The 19118-nt window shown below is 50.4% G+C and overlaps 6 protein-coding genes across 6 annotated transcripts; 2 read left to right on the top strand and 4 right to left on the bottom strand.

The window, feature by feature from the left end:
* Nucleotides 1-401: 401 nt before the first annotated feature.
* On the top strand, nt 402-730 carry ASPWEDRAFT_176303 (uncharacterized protein; the record flags this gene model as incomplete). Its single annotated transcript, XM_040831483.1, has 3 exons — nt 402-494; nt 555-650; nt 713-730. 3 exons carry the CDS (start codon nt 402-404, stop codon nt 728-730), a joined length of 207 nt encoding a protein of 68 aa, XP_040684888.1.
* A 2875-nt stretch (nt 731-3605) lies between these two features.
* btgE (putative cell wall glucanase (Scw11)) lies at nt 3606-5505 on the bottom strand (the record flags this gene model as incomplete). The annotated part of the gene is made up of 2 exons (XM_040833588.1): nt 3606-5254; nt 5313-5505. The coding sequence occupies 2 exons, from the start codon at nt 5503-5505 to the stop codon at nt 3606-3608; spliced, it is 1842 nt and encodes a 613-aa protein (XP_040684887.1).
* A 2967-nt stretch (nt 5506-8472) lies between these two features.
* Nucleotides 8473-8822, top strand: ASPWEDRAFT_187131 (uncharacterized protein; the record flags this gene model as incomplete). The annotated part of the gene is made up of 3 exons (XM_040832167.1): nt 8473-8549; nt 8607-8728; nt 8786-8822. Exons 1-3 carry the CDS (start codon nt 8478-8480, stop codon nt 8820-8822), a joined length of 231 nt encoding a protein of 76 aa, XP_040684886.1. The 5' UTR covers nt 8473-8477.
* ASPWEDRAFT_45167 (oxidoreductase, short chain dehydrogenase/reductase family) lies at nt 8477-9904 on the bottom strand. The gene is made up of 2 exons (XM_040836460.1): nt 8607-9904; nt 8477-8549 (listed from the first exon to the last, which is right to left on the bottom strand). Exon 1 carries the CDS (start codon nt 9771-9773, stop codon nt 8913-8915), a length of 861 nt encoding a protein of 286 aa, XP_040684885.1. The 5' UTR covers nt 9774-9904; the 3' UTR covers nt 8477-8549; nt 8607-8912.
* A 228-nt stretch (nt 9905-10132) lies between these two features.
* Nucleotides 10133-11877, bottom strand: coaT (acetyl-CoA hydrolase ACH1; the record flags this gene model as incomplete). The annotated part of the gene is made up of 4 exons (XM_040828965.1): nt 10133-10360; nt 10408-11373; nt 11435-11675; nt 11735-11877. The coding sequence occupies 4 exons, from the start codon at nt 11875-11877 to the stop codon at nt 10133-10135; spliced, it is 1578 nt and encodes a 525-aa protein (XP_040684884.1).
* Nucleotides 11878-13122: 1245 nt separating this feature from the next.
* ASPWEDRAFT_686593 (transcriptional regulator SIN3) lies at nt 13123-17951 on the bottom strand. Its single transcript, XM_040838981.1, has 5 exons — nt 17603-17951; nt 16845-17553; nt 16242-16748; nt 14050-16149; nt 13123-13992 (listed from the first exon to the last, which is right to left on the bottom strand). Exons 1-5 carry the CDS (start codon nt 17809-17811, stop codon nt 13384-13386), a joined length of 4134 nt encoding a protein of 1377 aa, XP_040684883.1. The 5' UTR covers nt 17812-17951; the 3' UTR covers nt 13123-13383.
* Nucleotides 17952-19118: the final 1167 nt, after the last annotated feature.

Here is a 19118-nt window from a genome sequence, read left to right as displayed (position 1 = left end):
CTCTCCAGCAGGGCCAATCGCGACTTCGGCTCGACTGTTGGTCCATCGGTTGCGTTTCAGATTGTATGCTGTCGGTCTTTGTGCGTACTGTTTGTCATATTTCCAAAAATATTCCATCCGACGATTGAGGAGAAAAAGAGGAGCTCTTCTTGGTGATTCTTAAATAAGAATAAGGGTGCCTGACTATCACCAACTCGCTTTCTCTCCTCTTTAAGACTGTTTTGATTCCCCTTTCTCTCTCCCCCACGTTGTCCCTCTCTTCCTCGTGCTTTTCCCTCCATCTCCAGGTATGTTTTCTTTGCTTTTCTTTCCCAATCAAGGGATTCAATCAATCAATCAACAAAATTCTAACCACTTGGCTTCCTCAGATCTTACCCATCCACTCATAATAAACAATCATCATGCGTTTCCTCGCCATCCTCCCTTTCATTGCCGGCGTCGCCATGGCCGTCCCCCACCCCGGCACTGACGCTGTCCAGAAGTCCTGCGTCGGCGTGAGCACATCCCCAACCTCCTACCCAAAGCAACATAAACCAGACTAATCAAATAAACAGGTCGGTGCTAAGTGCAGCAACGCAACCCCTAGCAACTTTACCATGATCCCCGACCAGAAATTCTGCTGCCCTTGGTTGGTCTGCGGTGCTGACAACGTATGTTTCAATCATCCTCCCTTTCTTTCAAAGAATTGAATATACTAACTGACCATAAACAGACCTGCCAGAGAAAGTAAATTCGATACCTGATCGGTCGGTCGCGAGGAGGAAGACAAGATAAATAAACAATAATGCGATAGCGGGGGTTCCAATCACACGCCTGCTACGAAGAAACTGGATAAAGAGAAAGGCTTGACTTTGTTTATTCATCGCCTTGTATGTATGTATCTAACTTATCTATCATTCTTAATGAGGTCGATTTCTCTGTCATGGTAATGGCATCTACTGTATAGATAGAGCAATGATTGATCTGCACAGAGTAATATTTTATTTTATCTTATTCTATTCTATTCAAATACCCACTGTCTCAGATCATCAGATGTCAATGGATGGAATGTGACCCGTGCGAGAAAAGGAATGCAGATCTCCATTTGATAAAACTAAACCAGGATCGTATTACAGTAGAAGTAGAGAATGAAAGAAACTAATATCAGATCATCATATCAGACCATACAGAGCGAAGCACCGGCAGCCACACACGCTTCCTTCGGGCAGTATACTCCAACCCCCAAATCGTTGGCCTGGATGAGGTTTGTTTTGCTGAGCTGGACCTCAAAGGTTGACTTTTCAATACCATTTGGCACGCAGCATGACAGCGACAGTCAGACTGTTGAACGAAGATGCTCGAACTAAGCTGGTAATGAATAAAACCAGTCGAGATGGGATTCTGTTGCTGGATATTCTTCGATAGATGGCTGGCAAGCGACAGCCATCCAACCAACACCTTTTTCTCTCGGAGAGTTAGCTGCTCTTCCTCTTCGCTTTTTCGATGGCGTATAGAAGATATTTGGGTCCTTGGCTTTGAATTCTAGCCGTTTGTCTTTTGCCCTTGTAGCAGTTCGTTGTTGTCAGGGCAGGCAGACCACACCGTCTGGTTCCAGTTTCGTTGAAAAAGTCTATCTTTATCGATCTGTCGTTTGTCGAGATACCCAAGGGTTATACGTCAGCTCGTCTCGTATGGTGGCCATTGACAGGACATGAAGATCGGGTGTGGGCCTTTGGGAAGCATCTTCCGGGTGTTCGCTTGTCGTGGTGATGACGGTATAGTATGGCCTTCCTGGTTCGGGGCCTTTCGAAGGCAAGAAACATGCATGTGCTATGTTCGCGGCATTGCTGGCTAGCCTCCATGGCCAGGTCGTTGGTTCTGTCGATCAAAGTTTCCCGTCTCCGTGACGTCGATCACCAAGGGAGTATTGACTCCTATTGTACCCTTTTTTCATTTAGGTCATGCTCATGCCTAGTGCTCTTTGCCATGGTGGCAAGATACAAATAGCATTTTCGTAACGATGGCTGTTTCCTGATTGTTGTGCGAGTTGCTGGTATAGCTTTTGACACTTTAAAGTACCATGCGTCTTCCCTCATGAAGAACCACGTCTCGTTGTGTGGCATAAGCCCATATTCGGGGAAAGAAATCGACGAGAATATCTAATAAGATGACCTGACTGAGTTAGTATTTTCCCCACAGAACTAGAGTGTAAGTTTAGAAAAGGAATCAATACCAATCTGGGAAATTCATGAACCAGGTTCTCATCATGACATGGTGCAGAGCTATCTCTATCGTCTAATGTAGGCTATCCAGCCTTACATTCCACAGCAGGCCATATCGACCCCTGCACGAGTAGCGTGAGCGTGGGATTCAATCCCGTTGTAGAAGTCCAATATAATTGATATCTGCGATACATCGGTTCGGCGATTTGTATAAGCCAAAACCTAATGGCTCGGTGGTCTCGTCTTGGTATCGCTGCATCTCGTGATCGTTAGCAAAGCAGACGAATATACCAAGAATGAACGTGACATACCATCATCCAGCCCAACACATTTCATTATCTGCGATATATATGGAACCCCAATCCCATCAGGTTGACCCTTCATAGCTTTGCGTAATGCTGGAGTGCATTCCAAAACCAGCATTGAACTTTCAGTCCGCAGAGGCCGAAGTATCGTATCGTCTGCACCATTAACCCAAATCTACCATTTGCAAAAGCAGCATATAGAAAGGATAAGGAGGGGAAACATACATCAGCCTCCACTGCTATCACGTATCTCGAGAGAGATTCAGGGACACTGTAATAAGAGCCGTAAGACACGGACTTATCGAAGAAAGTGCTAACTGCACTGTACGAGACCATCGTTAAGGGTTCAGGGAGAGGGAAGATACGCTCCATGCAGAGGATCTCTCTCGCTCTTCGTGGGAAGCTGTGGTCGTCGGGAAAGAGTTCGATGTTATCGTTCCAGAACTTTGAATGCTTGTTTGCAAACTACGCGACACAGGGAACCTCCACCTGCCCTGGTTGAGCGAGGATAAGTCATGACGGCAGTTGGGTGGGTCATGTTATGGAGATGAAAAGGTATTGCAAAGGGCTTATGCTGATGGATTTGTAGAGCCATGAAAAAGGCCTTGGAGGGTTGGTGAGAAAGGAAGAGGAAGAGAAGAATATGGCAGTATATATGTTGTGGGATTGTGTGAATAGGAATATAAAAGTCGATGAATTATCATGGTCAGATAGAGAAATTCACGTCGATATTCATAGACAAAGTTTCATACTGCTGAGTTACTATACTGATTGTGATCATATCAAACTAGTGAATTAAGATAGAGAATCAGATTAAGGAATGATTAGATTACTCTACAACAGGTTGATCGTAAGAAATCCGTCAATGGAATTAGCACATATACAAGGACTAAGATCAAACATAGAAAACAATGGATGCAACCCGATCAGTAGACACACATGAAATAATAAAAGTTATATCTACTACATGAACATTCAAGTATACTGAGAAGAGAAAAAGAAAAAACATAAGGTGCTGTCGCATTCAAGAACCCAAGGCGACAGAAGAATGATATCAAACTCCAAACCATCTGTACATGTTTAAAGAGCCGTGAACTTCTTAAACGAAGGATTCGATGCAGCCCCAGTAGCGCTCGACATCGAACTCACCGGCGTCCTTCCACAGGTCGTTGGCGTAGGAGAAGAAGACGGACTTGTCACCGACCTCCTGGGCGAGAGACTTGATGGCGGCGGCCTGCTGCTCCTTACCGGGAACGGCCTTGCCGTTGGCGCTACCCTCGCTGGGCCAGCCGGTCTCCAAGTTGAGGATGTCCTTGCCGGGGCAGGTCTTCTTCAGGAGCTCGAACTGGGACTTGACGAAAGTACCGGCCTGGTCGGCGGTGGTGTCGGCGTTGAAGAAGGGGTGGAGGTTGGCACCGACGATGTCGACAGCATTGCAGAGAGTGCTGCTGTACTGCTCCCAGACGTTGATGGGCTCAGTGGTGGTAACCTCACCGGTGTAGCCAGACGACTTGAAGGTGGACTTGGCGGAGGAGATGAGACCAGCCAAGCTGGAGGCATCGGCGTAACCGCTCTGGATGGCCTCGTTACCGACAACGACGAGAGAGACAAGGTCCCACTGAGCCCACTTGGCGATGGAAGTAACCTGGTCCTGGGCGCCCGAGACACCGGTGCTGGAGATGAAGACACCGATGATCATCTTAAGACCGTTCTGCTTGGCAGCCTCACCAATGTACTCGAGACCGTTGCAGTCAGTGGAGTAGACACGGACGTGAGTGAAGCCCTTCTGCTTGATCTCCGCGACGTGCTTGGCGATCTCGTCCTTGGACTGGCAGTCACCACCGTTGGTGTAGGGAGAGTAGGTCATACCCATGCGAGTTCCGCCAACCTCACCGGTGGAGCTGGGGGCGGGAGCAGAGCTAGAGCTAGAGCTGCTGGGGGCGGCGGAGGTGGCAGGGACGGCAGTGGTGGCAGGGACGGTGGAGCTGGTAGCAGGAGGGGTGGAAGTGGGCAGGTTAGAGCTGCTGGTGGGGCAGATGTAGGTGATGTCGGTACGGGTAGCGGTCACGGTGTGCTCAGGGCGAGTGTAGGTGCCGGGGGTGAAGGTAGCCGGGGTGGGGTAGACCACAACGGTGCTGGAGGGCACGTAGGTGGTGATGGGGGCAATGGTGTAGGTACCGGCGGAGGGGCAAACGTAGGTGGTGGTCTCGATAACGCTGGTCACGGTGGAACCGGTGGGCTTGACGGTGGCGTACGGGCAAGTGACAGTGGTGGCGGTCTCGACGACGGTGGTGACACCACCGATGGTGTGGGAACCGCTGGGCAGCTCAGCGCTGTTGGCATTGCAGACAGTGGTGGTGTCGGTGACAGTCAGAGTGGTAGCGGGAATGGTGTAGACACCGGTCGAGGAGAAGCTGGTCACCGGGTTGGTGGGGAGCTCAGGCTCAGGGGTGGTCGTAGGAGCAACGGCCACGGGAGTCGAGGTAGTGGTGGGAGCCACGGGAGCGGGAGTCGAGGTGGTCTCGGGGGTCGAAACCTCGACGGAGCTGGAGCTCGAGACCTCAGGAGTAGCGGAGGACTCCACGGGAGCGGGAGCAGAAGGAGTGACGTGGACAGTCACGGTGCTGTAGCTGGTGGAGTGGAGGGTGGTCACAGCAGTCGAGGTGAGAGTGCTGCTGGGGGTGGGAGTCTCGCTGCTAGTCTCGGTGGGAGACGGGGCGGGAGGAGCGGTAGAGGAGACAGGCACCACTGAACTAGTTAGTATTCTTGAAGCTATTCCCATCCAATTGAGTCAATTGCTACTTACAGGTAGGAGAGCCGTAGAAGGTAACGACCTCGGTGGAGCAGCCGCAGGTGGCATCAGCAGCAGCAGCAGAGCTGGAAGCCTCGAGAGCACGACGCTGGTGGAAAGAGTCGTGGCCGTGGCGGCGCATGTGGGCGACATCAGCGAGGGCAGTGCCCGCGAGGGCGGCCGCGGTGGCCAAGATAGCACCCTTCATAATGCTGGTTGAGAAGGGAAGGAGGTTAGAAAGGGTTTTCTGATGTTTTCTTTTCTGTCAAGTATTAAACGAATGAATGCCCGCTGAACGAGTGAAGCGGTGGTCAATGGATGATCGTAAGGAACGACGTAAGAATGAAAAGGCGAAGGGGGGGGCGCAACGGCCTTTTTCTCTCTTGCTTCGCGTTCAACCAGGAGATGATAGACAGAAAAAAACCGGGGGAAAGAAAGAAGAAGAAGAAGAGAAGAAAAAGGCGACCGACGGGGGGAAGAAAAGGGCCCAAACGGGGCGTAACAAAAACGAGAAGCCGGCGGGATCGTGGGCGATTCGCAGCCCCTGAAGCTGTGATTGGCCGGCGGCGAGGGTCTGGCCCAGGGCTAGCAGGGCCTAAACGGGGCTAAGCCGGCCTAAAAGGGGCATCTGCGTGGATGGGCGCAGGAACAGGAGCTGCTGGCGGTGTAAAAGTCAGGCACCGGCGAGTGGCTATTGGCTGGCAGACTGGAGCCCCTCCTGGGTCCGCCCAGGGTGGCTTATCCAGTGGTTGTCCCGCACGGCTCGGATAGGGGTGGGGGAGAGAATCCATTGGACAGAGACAACAGAGTTGATTTGTCTCACTCTGGCTCAGTACTGGACTCTGTACTGAGAGAGTCAGTCTGTTACAATACGAGACTCCTGTCCGGGTTGTCCACTGTTGTCAGCATACTGTAGGTACTCTCTACTAGGTACTATCTTGTGTAGGTATATCTTTGTAGTATGATCTGAAGTCACTGTTCCTGAATATCATCTGTACCACGGAACAGGATAAACAATGAAGTCACAGGATGCATACCAGATAGCCAGGGTACAGACAAGTCCTGAATAATATTATCTGCTGCCAGAGACCATGGATAACTGTTCCTATCCAGACTATGTCTGCCACGACAGTATTATTGTGGTACTAGCACGACTAGATTGCCCAGTCTTGCCAACAACAACAAAGAACCCTCCATTTCTCGCCCAATTTCCACCAGTATTCGACCCAAGTCACTTACAACTCATCTGATTCAGACTGTCTCCTCACTCCATTCCCATTCAACCATCGTGTCAGTTTGTTGTCTGTTTGTTGGCATTCTCACACTGCAGACTGCATTTGCCCCTGCTTGACTGGAACACAAGGGAAACCCTTCTCCGCCGCTGCAGCCCCGGTGGAGCCCAGACTTTCCCGCCGTCCCAATCTATTGCAGGAACGGTATAGCCCCGGACCCACCTAATTTTAATCGTGACTGTGATTGGCTTGCCGCAGTGAGCTTTAATTTCCGGGGCTCCACTCTCCCACTTTTGGGGTGACCGAACTGGTCGCAAAACCAATATTATTAGACGATTCGCTGATTATTGCCTGCTAGCCGCTGTGGTATTTATTTTCCTGTTTCTTCGGTTGTCGGAATGAGTCCAAGACAGTCAATCTTGGAATGTTTAATTGCGATGGAGTCGAAATCAGAATCAAGAATAAACTGGGTCAGCTCTGGCCGGCAGTATCGTTCCTCAGGAATCAGGATGTCATGTCCACGTTGCAGTTGCAGTTGAAAATGTAGTTGTAGCTCGAGTCCCCTGAAAGAACCGGGATGAACCTACCTAATATATGTCGACTGTGATGGACTCGTCATCTCGAACATCCTCATCTGCCGTTGACTGCGAGTGTGACTGTTATCTCGCATCGGTGGCGATCCCACAACTCGTCAGCTCTCGATAATCATCGCCATCGATCCATGGACAGCCGCTGATCCACTGTGGGATGTCGTGGAGATGATTCTACTGTCTATTACAGAGAGTATTCTGTCTGTACTCTGTAGGCAACACTGTATAGACTTTGAGACTCCGATTATCCGAATCAATACAACCATCGACTCCGTAGTCTACCTAATTTCCTCGTGCTCTGAATCAAAATAATAATCTCTACCATCTCCATACGAGCCAGAATATGAAGCCAAGAGTCGAAAGGTCTCGACCTGCCAATCCCTCCCTGATTGAATCTTCTCCATGGCTGCCAATGTTCGCCGCTCTCCACTGCGGGCGAACAGACCGTGATAGTCGGCCAAGTTGCCCCTGGATACAAGGCTTAGCCTGAGTCTATGAGATGCGCGTTTAAATAGGAGTTGGATGCATCTGGTTAACATGTCTTACTTGTTAGGGGGGGATATGAGGTTATTATTATTCAGTGGGGGTCTGAATCTGATATTGCCAGCCCCTTAATCAAGAATGTCTTTTTTTCGGTACTTCTCAAGGCTGAATATCGAGATCAATTCTATCGATCTGAGGAAATCGATAAATGACTCGTTTCTCCTTATTCCAGGAGTTGGACCAAGTCATGTGCGTGTCTAGATCTTCAGATCTGGAGTTCTAAAGATACTGCAACAGACTGGATATTACTTCCATAGTGTAGACTGTAAATGAGCAGATGCCTCTGCAAAATATCACTGTAGTATGTTTTCTTGAAGATGAAACTACTACGTCTTTCATTTCTATCTATAAAATAATATAGAAATAAATAATACTAAAGAGAAGAGAAAGAGTGGCATATTTATACTCATCCTCATCAATCATACCATCATCATGCCACCATCACACCACACCACATCCCCGATCTCACCCACCAAAACCACGCCATTTCTTCACAGCCACTGTTTAACATCTCATCTTGATTCGTAGTTTTTGATTCCATCGGAAAGGCAATAATAATCCATTTGTTTTGATTGGTGGTGTTTGGTTGTCATGCTATCACCGACAGCCACTGTAAGCAGCATCATCATCACCACCGACACTCAAGTCAATTCAATATGGCATTTGGTGTTGGTGAGGTGATTCGGATACTGGATTGCCTGTATCATGATATCTATATCTGCATAGTATAGTTATAGATATAGGTATATAAAGTGGTAGAATGTAACAACAACTGTATCTCATCACATCTCATCTGCAATATATACTATACAACCATGTCCAAAACATCACGACCCCAAAATGACTTCGGCTCGGATCTCTGGGTCAGGAATGAACAGCAACATCGTGTATGTCATTATCAGTCACATATTTATATGTATTACTAACTAATAACTGCTACTCAGCACGCTACATCCGGACGAGGTCTCTTCGCCGGTCTCCAAGACGTCAAACAATACAACGTCGACCATGGCTGGGCGAAACGGACAGGAGAGGAATCTGCTGGTCTTTGGGGGGTTGTGAGTCGGTGAGTTACCATATATCTTGAGTATTGTATTATATGATGATGACGCTGATGATGTAGATTGCTCTGGGGGAGTTATCGGCCTCCTACTCAATGATATGTTATAAGTTATGATTGGAGTTAGGGTTATCAGCATCAACATGAACATTCAATGAATATAATATAAACTTGTATATTAATGAATAAATCACTTCAACAACCTCCCCCCACTCGATTCCAGCACAACCCCGGACACAAACCCATCCTTCATCAGATACAAATATGCCTCCGCCACATCTTCCACCCTCCCAACCCCCCCAACCAGCGTCTCCCTCGCAAACATCCCCAACAGCCCTTCCCTCTTCTGGTCATCATTACCAAGAAACCTCTCCAACAACTCCGTCATCACCGCACCTGGCGAAACAGCATTCACCCTCACCGGCGCCAAATCCACCGCCAGTCCGCGCGTAAGCCCCTCCACCGCTGCCAGCATCGCGGCGGGCACGGCCAACCCCTTTATCGGCTTGGTGGCGCTTGTCCCCGAGGTGAAGGTTATCGAGGAGGTTGAAGATGGGGATAGGTAGGTGGGGATGCTGTGTTTGGCGAGGAAGAGCGCGCCTAGGAATCGGGTGGTGCTGTTTTTGTGGATGTAGGCGACGTTCAACGCGGGGGACGTGAGGGGGTGGGCTTCCGGGACGTCGCCGGCTGTGTAGACGATGTGGTCGAGGGGGATTATATCTGATGATGGTGATGATGAGGTTGTGGATGGGAAGATGTTTGGTGATGTTGCGTTCTTGAGTAGTTGCACTGCGTTTGCTTCGACTGTTTCCTCGTTGCCCAGATCGCATGTAAACCCTGCTATCCGGTTCGTGTACTCTTCTTCTGGGTATGTCTCGCGTAGTCTGGAAAGTGCTGCCTCTACCTTGGTCGACTGCGAACTGGCGATGATGATGGATGCGCCGTGTTCCAGAGCTGCCCGGGCGACTCCGAATCCAATGCCTGATGTGCCTCCCACGATGAGCACGCGGGTTCCGGCCAGTTTGTTGATCGAGGTGAATCGAGAAGTCATTTTGGATTATTGCTTTTTTGTCTTGTTCTTTTTCTTTCATCCAGCAAGCACAGTATTTATAGCCATCTTCAATATTATTAATGGCTGATCGGATGGTTTGTTGCCCCGACTGCTTATCCCGCGACTGCTTATCCCCGTCTTATTCCCGCCAGCTTATCCCTATACTCGCCGTCTACTACTTCCTTGAGTATCATCGATGAATAATGAAGTGATATTTGATGTCATTAAATACAGATCGCTAATAAGACGTACAATAAATAACCCAATCAAACGAACCCGGTATCGCCAGTCCATGAGACTATGTATCAATTCCCTGGTATATTTACGTAGGAGAACTTTTTTTATGTGTCATCCCTAATTTACTCCCAGCTGTTGATCTTCATGGTGCCATTCTCGGCCAAGCTCTGGTGCATCTTGAAGGCCTGGAAGAGCAGGTGAGGCTCGTGGCCCATGCCCTTCTTCAGGCACTCGAATTCAGCCCGGTCCAGGTAGTCCTCCAGGATGGGCTTGTAGTCGGGGTGCGAGCACTTGTTAATAATGACGCGAGCACGCTCACGAGGAGACAGACCACGGACATCAGCGAGACCCTAGTCAAGTTAGCAAGAGCATTAAACACGATGATCAGATATCTTACCTGTTCTGTAACCACAACGTCAAGGTCGTGCTCAGTCTGGTCAATGTGAGTACAGAAGGGCACGATGCAGCTGACACCAGTAGGGTCGGTCTTGCTAGGCCGGGTACTAGGTGTGTGCATGATACTGTACTTGGAGCTGCGCAGGAAATCGGCGGAACCTCCCAATCCGTTCAGCATACGAGAGCCCATGACGCAAGTACTGTTGGCGTGGGCGTAGATGTCCACTTCAACGGGGGTGTTCATGCCAATGCATCCCAAGCGACGGATAATCTCGGGAGAGTTGGACACTGCCTGGGATCGCAGAAGCAGCTTGTCGGCGTACTTCTCCCAGTTGTCATAGAAACGCTTGAATCCATCGGGAGAGAAACGGATTGAAGTAGCCGTGGCAAAGTCCAAGTTACCACTATCGAAGAGGTCGAGGAACGAGTCTTGCAGCACCTCAGTCCACACCTTGAGGTTGGTAAAGTCGGCACCACCCTTGCTCAAACCTCCAACGACAGCGTTGGCAATGTTACCAATGCCAGACTGAATCGGCAGCAGGTTCTTGGGCAGACGGCCGTGGTTGACCTCGTGCTTCAAGAACTCAATCAGGTTGGTGGCGATTGCCTGCGAGCCCTCATCCTCGGGGGAGTTGGGCTGGGTTTGGTCGGGGTAGTCCGACTCCACAATGGCAACAACCTTTTCGGGGTCAACCGGAATGTAAGGGGTTCCAATGCGGTCCTCGGGGGCCATGACAAGGTATGGCTTCGAGTTAGGGGGAAGCTCAGGCATGGCAATGTCGTGCAGACCCTCGAATGAAGGACTGGCAGTGTTGACTTCGATGATGACCTTGTCGGCCATCTTGATGAGCTCAGGCGAGGCACCAACGGAAGCACCAGGGATGATGCCACCTTCTTCCGTAATGGCAGAAGCCTCAATCACAGCAACATCCAGCTTGTTCTTAGGCTTGTTCAATGTGTACCAACCCTGGAGCAAACAATCAGAACTGTTCTTCCTTCCAGATGTCATAGGCATTATCGATACTTACATAGGTAAGATCCGAAGGGAACATGCTCAGGTGCTTATCGAAAAACTTGATCTGACCAGTGTTGATACCCTTGGAAATCTCCTTGCCGACCTGGTGCGGGCTTCGGCGCTCAATCATGTTCAATCGTGCCCATCGGTTCTCTGTTTCAGCACCGGACGAGGCGCCAACAAACAGTGTATATTTGAGTTGGCCTTCGAGGTTGTTCTTCTCGACGTGGTCTGCGAGAGCCGTGGGAACTTTCCTATAGAGCAAGCACGCATTAGCATTGATTAAAAGCAGAGACTGAAGAAGTAGACGTACTTGGGATATCCAACACCCGTAAAACCGGACCAGCCGATGTAAGAGCCATGAGGGAAGTGGCTAATGAGGTCCTCAGCCTTGGCTAGCTTGCTGAGATAAGAAGGCCGCTTAACACGGCTTCTCAGAAGAGCAGAAGCAGACATGACGGAAGAGTGGAGAGTGGAGAGGGGAAGGAGAGGAGAGTTGAAAGAAGAAAGAAAGAAGGGAAAGAATCTGGGGAGAATAGAGGGAAGCCAGAGGATTGAAATAGGACGAGCAGAAAAAGAAAGCAACGCCCCGTGGGCAAAAGAGCAGGTGGGGATTCTCGAGCCGGATAAGGGGATGTAATGGAGAGTAATTTTGATTCTTATAGGTAATTATTGACACTCGAAGCCATCCAGCTACTATCCTCGGGCGGAGCAATGGAATATGGATGCGATGGATGAGGGATCGACACTGACGAACTGGCACCACCACAGCTCTATCTTCACCTCTACATTCTTTATATTCTGCGATATTCTTGCCATGGCATGTCGGATATATTCAGTGTAACTCTACCTGTAATCAATTCAAGCAAAAGTCATGATGAATTGGGTGGGGGTTTTTTGGGTTTAGCGCCAGTTGAAAACATGCTGACGTCATGTCGGACGATTCTCGGGATTCTGCTTCACCTTCACCACAACCAGCCATTTCTGCTCTATTTTTCCCTGTTTGTTTCTGGCGATGATGGAAATCTGAAGTCAATGAGACCAGTAGTTTAACAATCCCTGGATTCCTCTGTTTCTGATGAATTGCGGCCACCATCCTCCCTCTGATCGGGAACCCGACTCACCTCCAGCTCCCCTCTATGGCGCTGCGGATCCCGAGACTTCTCCGGGTCTGGACCAACGGCCCAGTTTCGGCTGTATCGGTTATCGCTGCTCGGCCACACGGAGCTTTGGAGCTTTCGATCAAGATGAAGCACAGCAGACAAATGGCAGCCCCTGCATTCATCAGACGGTCGCAGAGAATCTGAGGGGAAACCAGGCATCTGTGCATTGATACAATCCCCCCTTTGTGGGGTCGGATTAAGACTACCCCGGATTCAGTGGGAATCAGTGGGAATTTGTGGGACAAGTACGACGACGAGCATACAGTCTTGTAGACCATCAAGATAACAACATTGTGATCAATCGTTTGTTTCCCTAAAGTACAAGTACAGAAAGAAAATCCATAGTGCTTCCGTTCCAGTTCCCCCTCTACACCAGCCCAAACAGTCCCTTCGACGGAGTTTTTGTTCAAGTCAAAAGGTCGATCTGGCCATCAACCCACGAGAACCAGAATCCCCCGTCAGCCGTAGACATTCAAAATAGCAGTAAACCCATATTTGCAACCCTAACATTGCTTGCTGTTCATGCAGCCGTGTTAAAATCACTGCTGTGGAATAAGAAAAAAAAAAAAGACATGACCATAGAAAAGAACAGCATAGAATGAAAATCGAGAAAAATAAAACATAAAGTATGCAGGCAAATTGTGCAGAATAGGTGGATAGCATGGCGGAGGAACAGCAGGTCCCATCAAACTCTGACCCCCAAGTAAAGCTGTGACAGGTCGCATACCTCCATGGATAGGCTTTCATATCATGTCAATATCCAAATCCTAGCCACGGCAAATCCTCAAATGCAATGCCATTATTTTTCCTTCTGCTCCGAAGTACCCGTTTCAGCGTCAGGCATGTCTGCGTCTTCATTGTTCGTCTCTGGAGCAGCTTTCTCGGCAGCACCAGCCCCACTGTCGGTTTCAGTACCCTTGATCCAGGAACGGAAACGTTGATTTGACTCGTCCACTTGGTCTTTGCTAAGCCCGTGCGCCCAGCTGGGGTTGTTGACAAACTTCTCCGTAAAGCGGTCCCGCCGCCTTTCTTTGACAGCCGCTTCTTCCTTAGCAGCCTCATCCGCCGATTCCTCCGGGGGACCAGTCGGGCGCCACCACCAGTCCAAGCTTCCAGGCTCATACAAGATATGATAGCTGTTGGCGCAAATGCGGATGATGAGACCGTCTTGGTGGACAAGCGGGCGGTAGTAGCGGTTGTACTCCTCTTCCTGGTCCAGTTTACCAGGCAGGTTCCGCTTCAAGAATGGCATGCGCATCTGAGAAAATGGAACCCCTTCGGTCGGATCGCGCATGGTGTACGCAGAAACATAGTACGACCAGCGTGCCTCCTGGCTCAGCTCTTCATTTTCCAAGGTGGAGTCCTCGGGCGTCAAAAGCTGGATAGAAGTCTTCTTCGAGGAAGGGTGCTGTAACATCATCCGGTTAGATAAGATAAGCCGTCTCTCAAGAGATCTGGTACTTACGTAGGTAATGCGATAAATATCACCATCTTTAACCAGCCTCTCTACCTGCTTGCGGTACTGGATCTCCTGGTTGTGAGTAGTATCATCCTTGTCCCGCTCCTTGAAGAATAGATTCATGATGTCAGAGCTGCGATCCTTAGAATCTCCGTTGAAAATGGCACCAGCGAACTTGGCTGCACCCGTGAACATTTTCTCAAGGTTGTAGAGTTGGTAGCCGCTTCGCAGGTAGTAGCGACGTAGTGTCTCCTCCAAATGAGAAGTTTCCATGTCGCCCTTAATAACTTCCTCACACATCCGCACGATCTGGTTATACAGATTGGCCTTGGGGTCGCAATCATAGAAGAAATCGGTTGGGATTTTGTCCATGAGGCCAAGCTCCTGGGCTGGTTTTGCCACCAGGGCACGACGCACATCCTCATGAGCATCCTTTTCGTGCAGTTTGATGCGGAGCAGACGGGAATAGAGAATCTCAAAGGTGCGGAAGAAACAGAAGATGCTCAAGTTGGCGTACAAGTGATGGAATTTCTTCTCATACGTCTCATTGAGCGTGTACTCGCGCTGAAGGTTGAAGTTACCCTGGCCTGGGTGCTCCATCCACTTCAGCTCCGCCACGTCGAAGGTTTCTGTAGGGTCAGGAATTGGCGTCGAAGGAATCAGAACAGCGTCTGGTGTGCCATCCCGGCTGGCGGGCGCACTGCTTTGTTTATCACTCCGATTTGCCTTCTCGCTTCGACGCTCCAAAACATCACGAAGGAGATCCATCTTCTTGCCGTTGATGCCTTTGCGACTACGGGGAGTGGATGCCTCCTCTGCGGCAATACTTTCGTCATCACCCTCCTCGGCTGGGGGAGTCTCGCTAGAAAGCTCATTCATATAAACATGAAACGTGTCGCGGTCCATATCAAAGAACACCGGTATGAAGTCCTTGATGAATGCCATCACCTTCTGGGGATCAGCACCGAACCCAGCAGAATTGCGATCAATAAATATTAACAGCAAGTGAGTAGCATCGATGAGAACAGCAGGGTCGTCAAAAGTAAATTCGAACTGGTGCTTGGGGACCTGAAATCCACTCTTGCGCAGATTTCGGCTCTCCTCGAACTTGTTTTGAATTTCGTTCTGGATGTGCTTTCCAACAAATAGCTTCTTGTCCGTTCCTTTGCTGGCAATGGCTTGGTGGTCCAGACTACGCCAGTAAGCTTTCTGCATTTGCTCACGCCAGACCTTATCCCATTCGCGCTGGCTGGCTTTCCACTCCTCGCATTTCTGTTTCAGCCGGAACAGAACAATTGGGAGAACATGGCAAGGCCTCTCAAACATTTCACGGATGATCTTCTCACCGCGCTGTCGGTCGTAGATCTTCTTGATAACGCGCTGGTAAATGGCCTCACTCTGGCCACCCAGGCCTGGTGGGAGTTTGAATGCCGCTCGCTCCGCTTCTGACATGACGAGGAACTGCTGGACAATAGGCTCGATGAGTTGAATAGTACGAGTGCAGGCCTCGATATGATGGTCGTAGTCGTGCCTGTCTTCTTCGATACGGTGCAAAGCATCCTCATACTGGTTCTTCCGGTGAGCTACGAACCCAGAATCCTCGGAAGCCCAAGTCGGATGAGAAGCCCACTCATCATTAAGAACGCTATAACAGAGCTGATCACGGCCACTGCAAGGCTTCTGTCGCTCACGCTTCGGGAGAAGACGATAGCTAGGACCAAGAGAGCGACAGTGCGACAAATTGACGACTGCGGCTTCTTGCTTAGGTTTAAGGTCAATGATCTTGTCCTCCGGTTCTTCAATGTGCATGAAGCGTTTGAACCAGCTCATAATCTCCGGGTTGGAGCCAATGTAGCCAGCAGCCCTCTTTACAAGAACATGTCTATCGATAAGATCAGTCGAGTAAAGATTGCATAGCTTGAGAAACTCGCTGAAGGTCTGCTTGTTTCCAATGTATTTCTTGACACGGTCAAAGAACGCAAATTCCTCTTGGGTGGGTGTTAGGGAGAAGGTTGGCTGAATCGGTTCTGGGAGAGCGGGAATCAGAGTGGGTGAAACGGCAGGAATATCTGCTTGCGACGGTTTTCCATGGTGGACCTTGGCTCGCTGTGGATTTCAGTCAGCATATATGGCGATAAGAAGTATTGCATTGAAGGTCCAGGCCTTCAATGGAAAGGACAATCAGAGTCTGAGCTCACCTTGTTGACATTGCCAACCTGCAATGCCGGGGGTCGACCAGCTTGGGAATCAGCCATACGTGCCGCTTCAGCTCCTGCAGAAGGCCCAGAAACAGAGGATCCCAGAGCTGATGGAGCACCAGGTCCTGCTCGACGTTTCTTGCCATCCTTGCCCGAGTCTTTGACATTGAACTGACCAAGAGGGGGCATTTTCACGTCGCGGTTGGGAGTCTGCGAGGGAAGTGCACCAGCGTTGGGATAGCCGCTGGGTTCCCCACGAAGGTTGCTCATCGGTGCTGCCTCCTCGGCCTGACGAGCGGCGGCGGCGGCAGCTGCTTGCTGTTGCTGCTTGGCGTGCGCTGCAGATTCTGGCAAAAACTGCTTGAAGTCCTCTAATAAATCGGGCGCGGTGTTGAACAACTGGGTCACCTGGGCGTACACATCCTGGATAGGCTTCGACTCGCGTTGGTAGGTCTGCAGGATTTCGAGAAATTGCTTGTAAATTTCTGGGGCACTAGCGAAACGGTTCTAGAAAAATAAAGAACACGACTTTAGTATTCCTCATTCACTGGAGTCAAGCATAACAAAGAGGGGGGAAGGTTGGGGGATAGTATGGATACTAACCTTTATCTTATTCACATAGCTGATCGCGTGGTTGAATTCGACAGGTCCGCGCTTATTCAAGTCTGCCTGTCCCTGGAGCATGCCCGATCCAACTCCGGCCAGACTGTTCATGGGTTGGTTCAGGTTGGGGTTTTGCCCGGGGGCCGGAGATACTTGCATCATGGAGGGGCGCCCAAGGCCGGCAGACGCGGCGGATGCTGCACCTTGGAGCTGCGACACACCACGCTGATCTTGCTGGTGAGCCATGGCCGCAGCGCCAGCAGCAGCCTGCTGTTCCTGCTGGGTTGGATATTCGTAGTGATGGTCTTGCGGCTGGCCTTGCCCGCTCTGCTGGCCAAACATAGCGCCCATCATCCGAGTTCCAGGAGAGTATGACCCTGGAATGCCACCCTGCTGTTGCTGTTGCTGCTGTTGCTGATGTTGAGGCTGCTGCCAACCAGGTCGAGATTGATCAAAAAAATCAGGACGACCATGAGAGCCCATGCCACCAGATGGACCCATCTCAGCGGAATCCAGTGGAGGCCCAGGACGAGGCATACTCAGCGTATTTGTCCCCGAAGGTGTGGTCACCCTGATCGCGTCAGGATTGTCCTCTGTACCGCATTCGATCCGATATCCCGGAGGTAGGAAGGTATTGAATCCCTGAATAAGAGCAGGGTGGCCATTGAAAAGTGTTGAAACGCGTTGGATTACACCGGGAGTGTCGATGCTACTTAATGGTCAGAGAACGTCGTTTGGAACTAGTACCTCATGCTTACGCTTGACTTTTGAAGTCCTTCATAATATCAAGAAATCGGTTGTATACGTCTGGTTGATCAACGAACCGAACCTTGACCTGATCCAAATAGCTGAGCGCATCCTGATCAGAGGGTCGTCGCGTTAGCAAAGGAACTTCCGGCAATCGTGGTCGATATTGGTATGGTCTCCAAGACGGAGAATGGGGGTTATAGTGGTAAAATTTCCACATGCTGAAAGGAACCGACGTGTGCAAAGTGCAAGGTCACATCAAGGATGGTGTGAAAAGGGCAGAAAATAGTGTTCTCAAGCCGCACAACCAGCAACACGGTGCCCAGGAAAATGGGCAACTGCCTTGGAAGCTCTTGCCCCATCGGGAAGCTCCGAGGCATTGCGACAAATGGATATGCCCAACCCCCCAGTATCCCAGACTTCGCACGATGTTGGAAACGAACAAACAAAACAAAACCCATGATCGAAAGCGATACAATGATATTCAAATACACTTACATTCAAAATCGGCTGCTGACCTTGAGCAAGGGCCGCGACATTCCCAGGAATTGGAGGACCAGAGCCGTTGAACCCCAATAAAGGCTGTCCCGGTGGTCCTCCAGGATGCTGCATGTATGATCTCGGAGTTCCTTCGCCATGCTGCATCTGCGAGCCATAAAGTCCACCAGGGCCACCAGAAGATTGCATGGAGCCTTGGGGGCCATTCGGGGGGTTCCCGCCAAGGTTGGAGAGAAGACCATTCGGACCATGAATGGAATTTGGCACCTTAGACGCCACAGGCTGGTGCAAAGGAATCGACCCAGTATGGCTTTGTACCGGGTGGTGTTGCTGCTGATCCCGCTGACGTTCTAGTTGCTGTCGTTCTAACTGTTCTCGCTCGCGCTCACGTTGTTCTCGCTCTCTGTGAGCCATCTCCTCCTGGCGCTGTCTCTCAATCAACTCTCGTTCTCTCGAATCCCGTTCACGTTCTCGGCTGATCGACTGAGGAGAAGGGTGCTGCATCGCTTGCCCGATTCCCGGCAGCGAATGCCCAGCACTATGAGAGGCAGCCGACGGATGCTGGGCATATGCGGGGGGTTGGTGCGGACCACCATGAGCCTGGCTCAACTCTGCCAGCCCAGGTAAGGAGTGTCCGGCTGGCTGATTTGCTGGATGATACGGACCTGAAGCACACACGCAAGCGTCAGCCAACTAACCATAGTATGTACCGATGTCATATAAGGGTTTCTAACCGCCTGGAGGGGGGAGAACTGGTCCCGCGGACTGAGAGGATGGGCCTTGTTGGGGCGGGGGGTTTTGACTAATTTGAAGATGATAGGGTTAGCTTCTAAGCTCCTGAAGACGGAAGTGCTCCTCAACCACGACGCCTTGAGAGACATACCCAAACGAGCCAAGAGGCCGAGGTTGTTGATTCATCTGATCCATGCCAGGGTGCGACGGCGGGCCACCAGCAGGATGCCAGTTATCGTTCCCAGAGGAGTTCATGATCTGGGCATGAACCGAATCTCCGCAACGCCGATTTCTGCT

Source organism: Aspergillus wentii, assembly GCF_001890725.1.
Source record: "Aspergillus wentii DTO 134E9 unplaced genomic scaffold ASPWEscaffold_8, whole genome shotgun sequence".
Classification (NCBI taxonomy): Eukaryota; Fungi; Ascomycota; class Eurotiomycetes; order Eurotiales; family Aspergillaceae; genus Aspergillus; species Aspergillus wentii.
This window is presented reverse-complemented; position numbering and strand designations above follow the sequence as displayed.

Bases quoted from the DNA above. Each gene is read 5' to 3' on its own strand.
- ASPWEDRAFT_686593 (XM_040838981.1), bottom strand. From the start codon at position 17,811: ATGTGGAAATTTTACCACTATAACCCCCATTCTCCGTCTTGGAGACCA. The intron at 16,749-16,844 runs GTTAGTATCCAT...TTATTTTTCTAG, and splicing joins GCTATGTGAATAAGATAAAG to AACCGTTTCGCTAGTGCCCC. The intron at 16,150-16,241 runs GTGAGCTCAGAC...TGAAATCCACAG, and splicing joins AGGTTGGCAATGTCAACAAG to CGAGCCAAGGTCCACCATGG.
- ASPWEDRAFT_45167 (XM_040836460.1), bottom strand. From the start codon at position 9,773: ATGACTTCTCGATTCACCTCGATCAACAAACTGGCCGGAACCCGCGTG.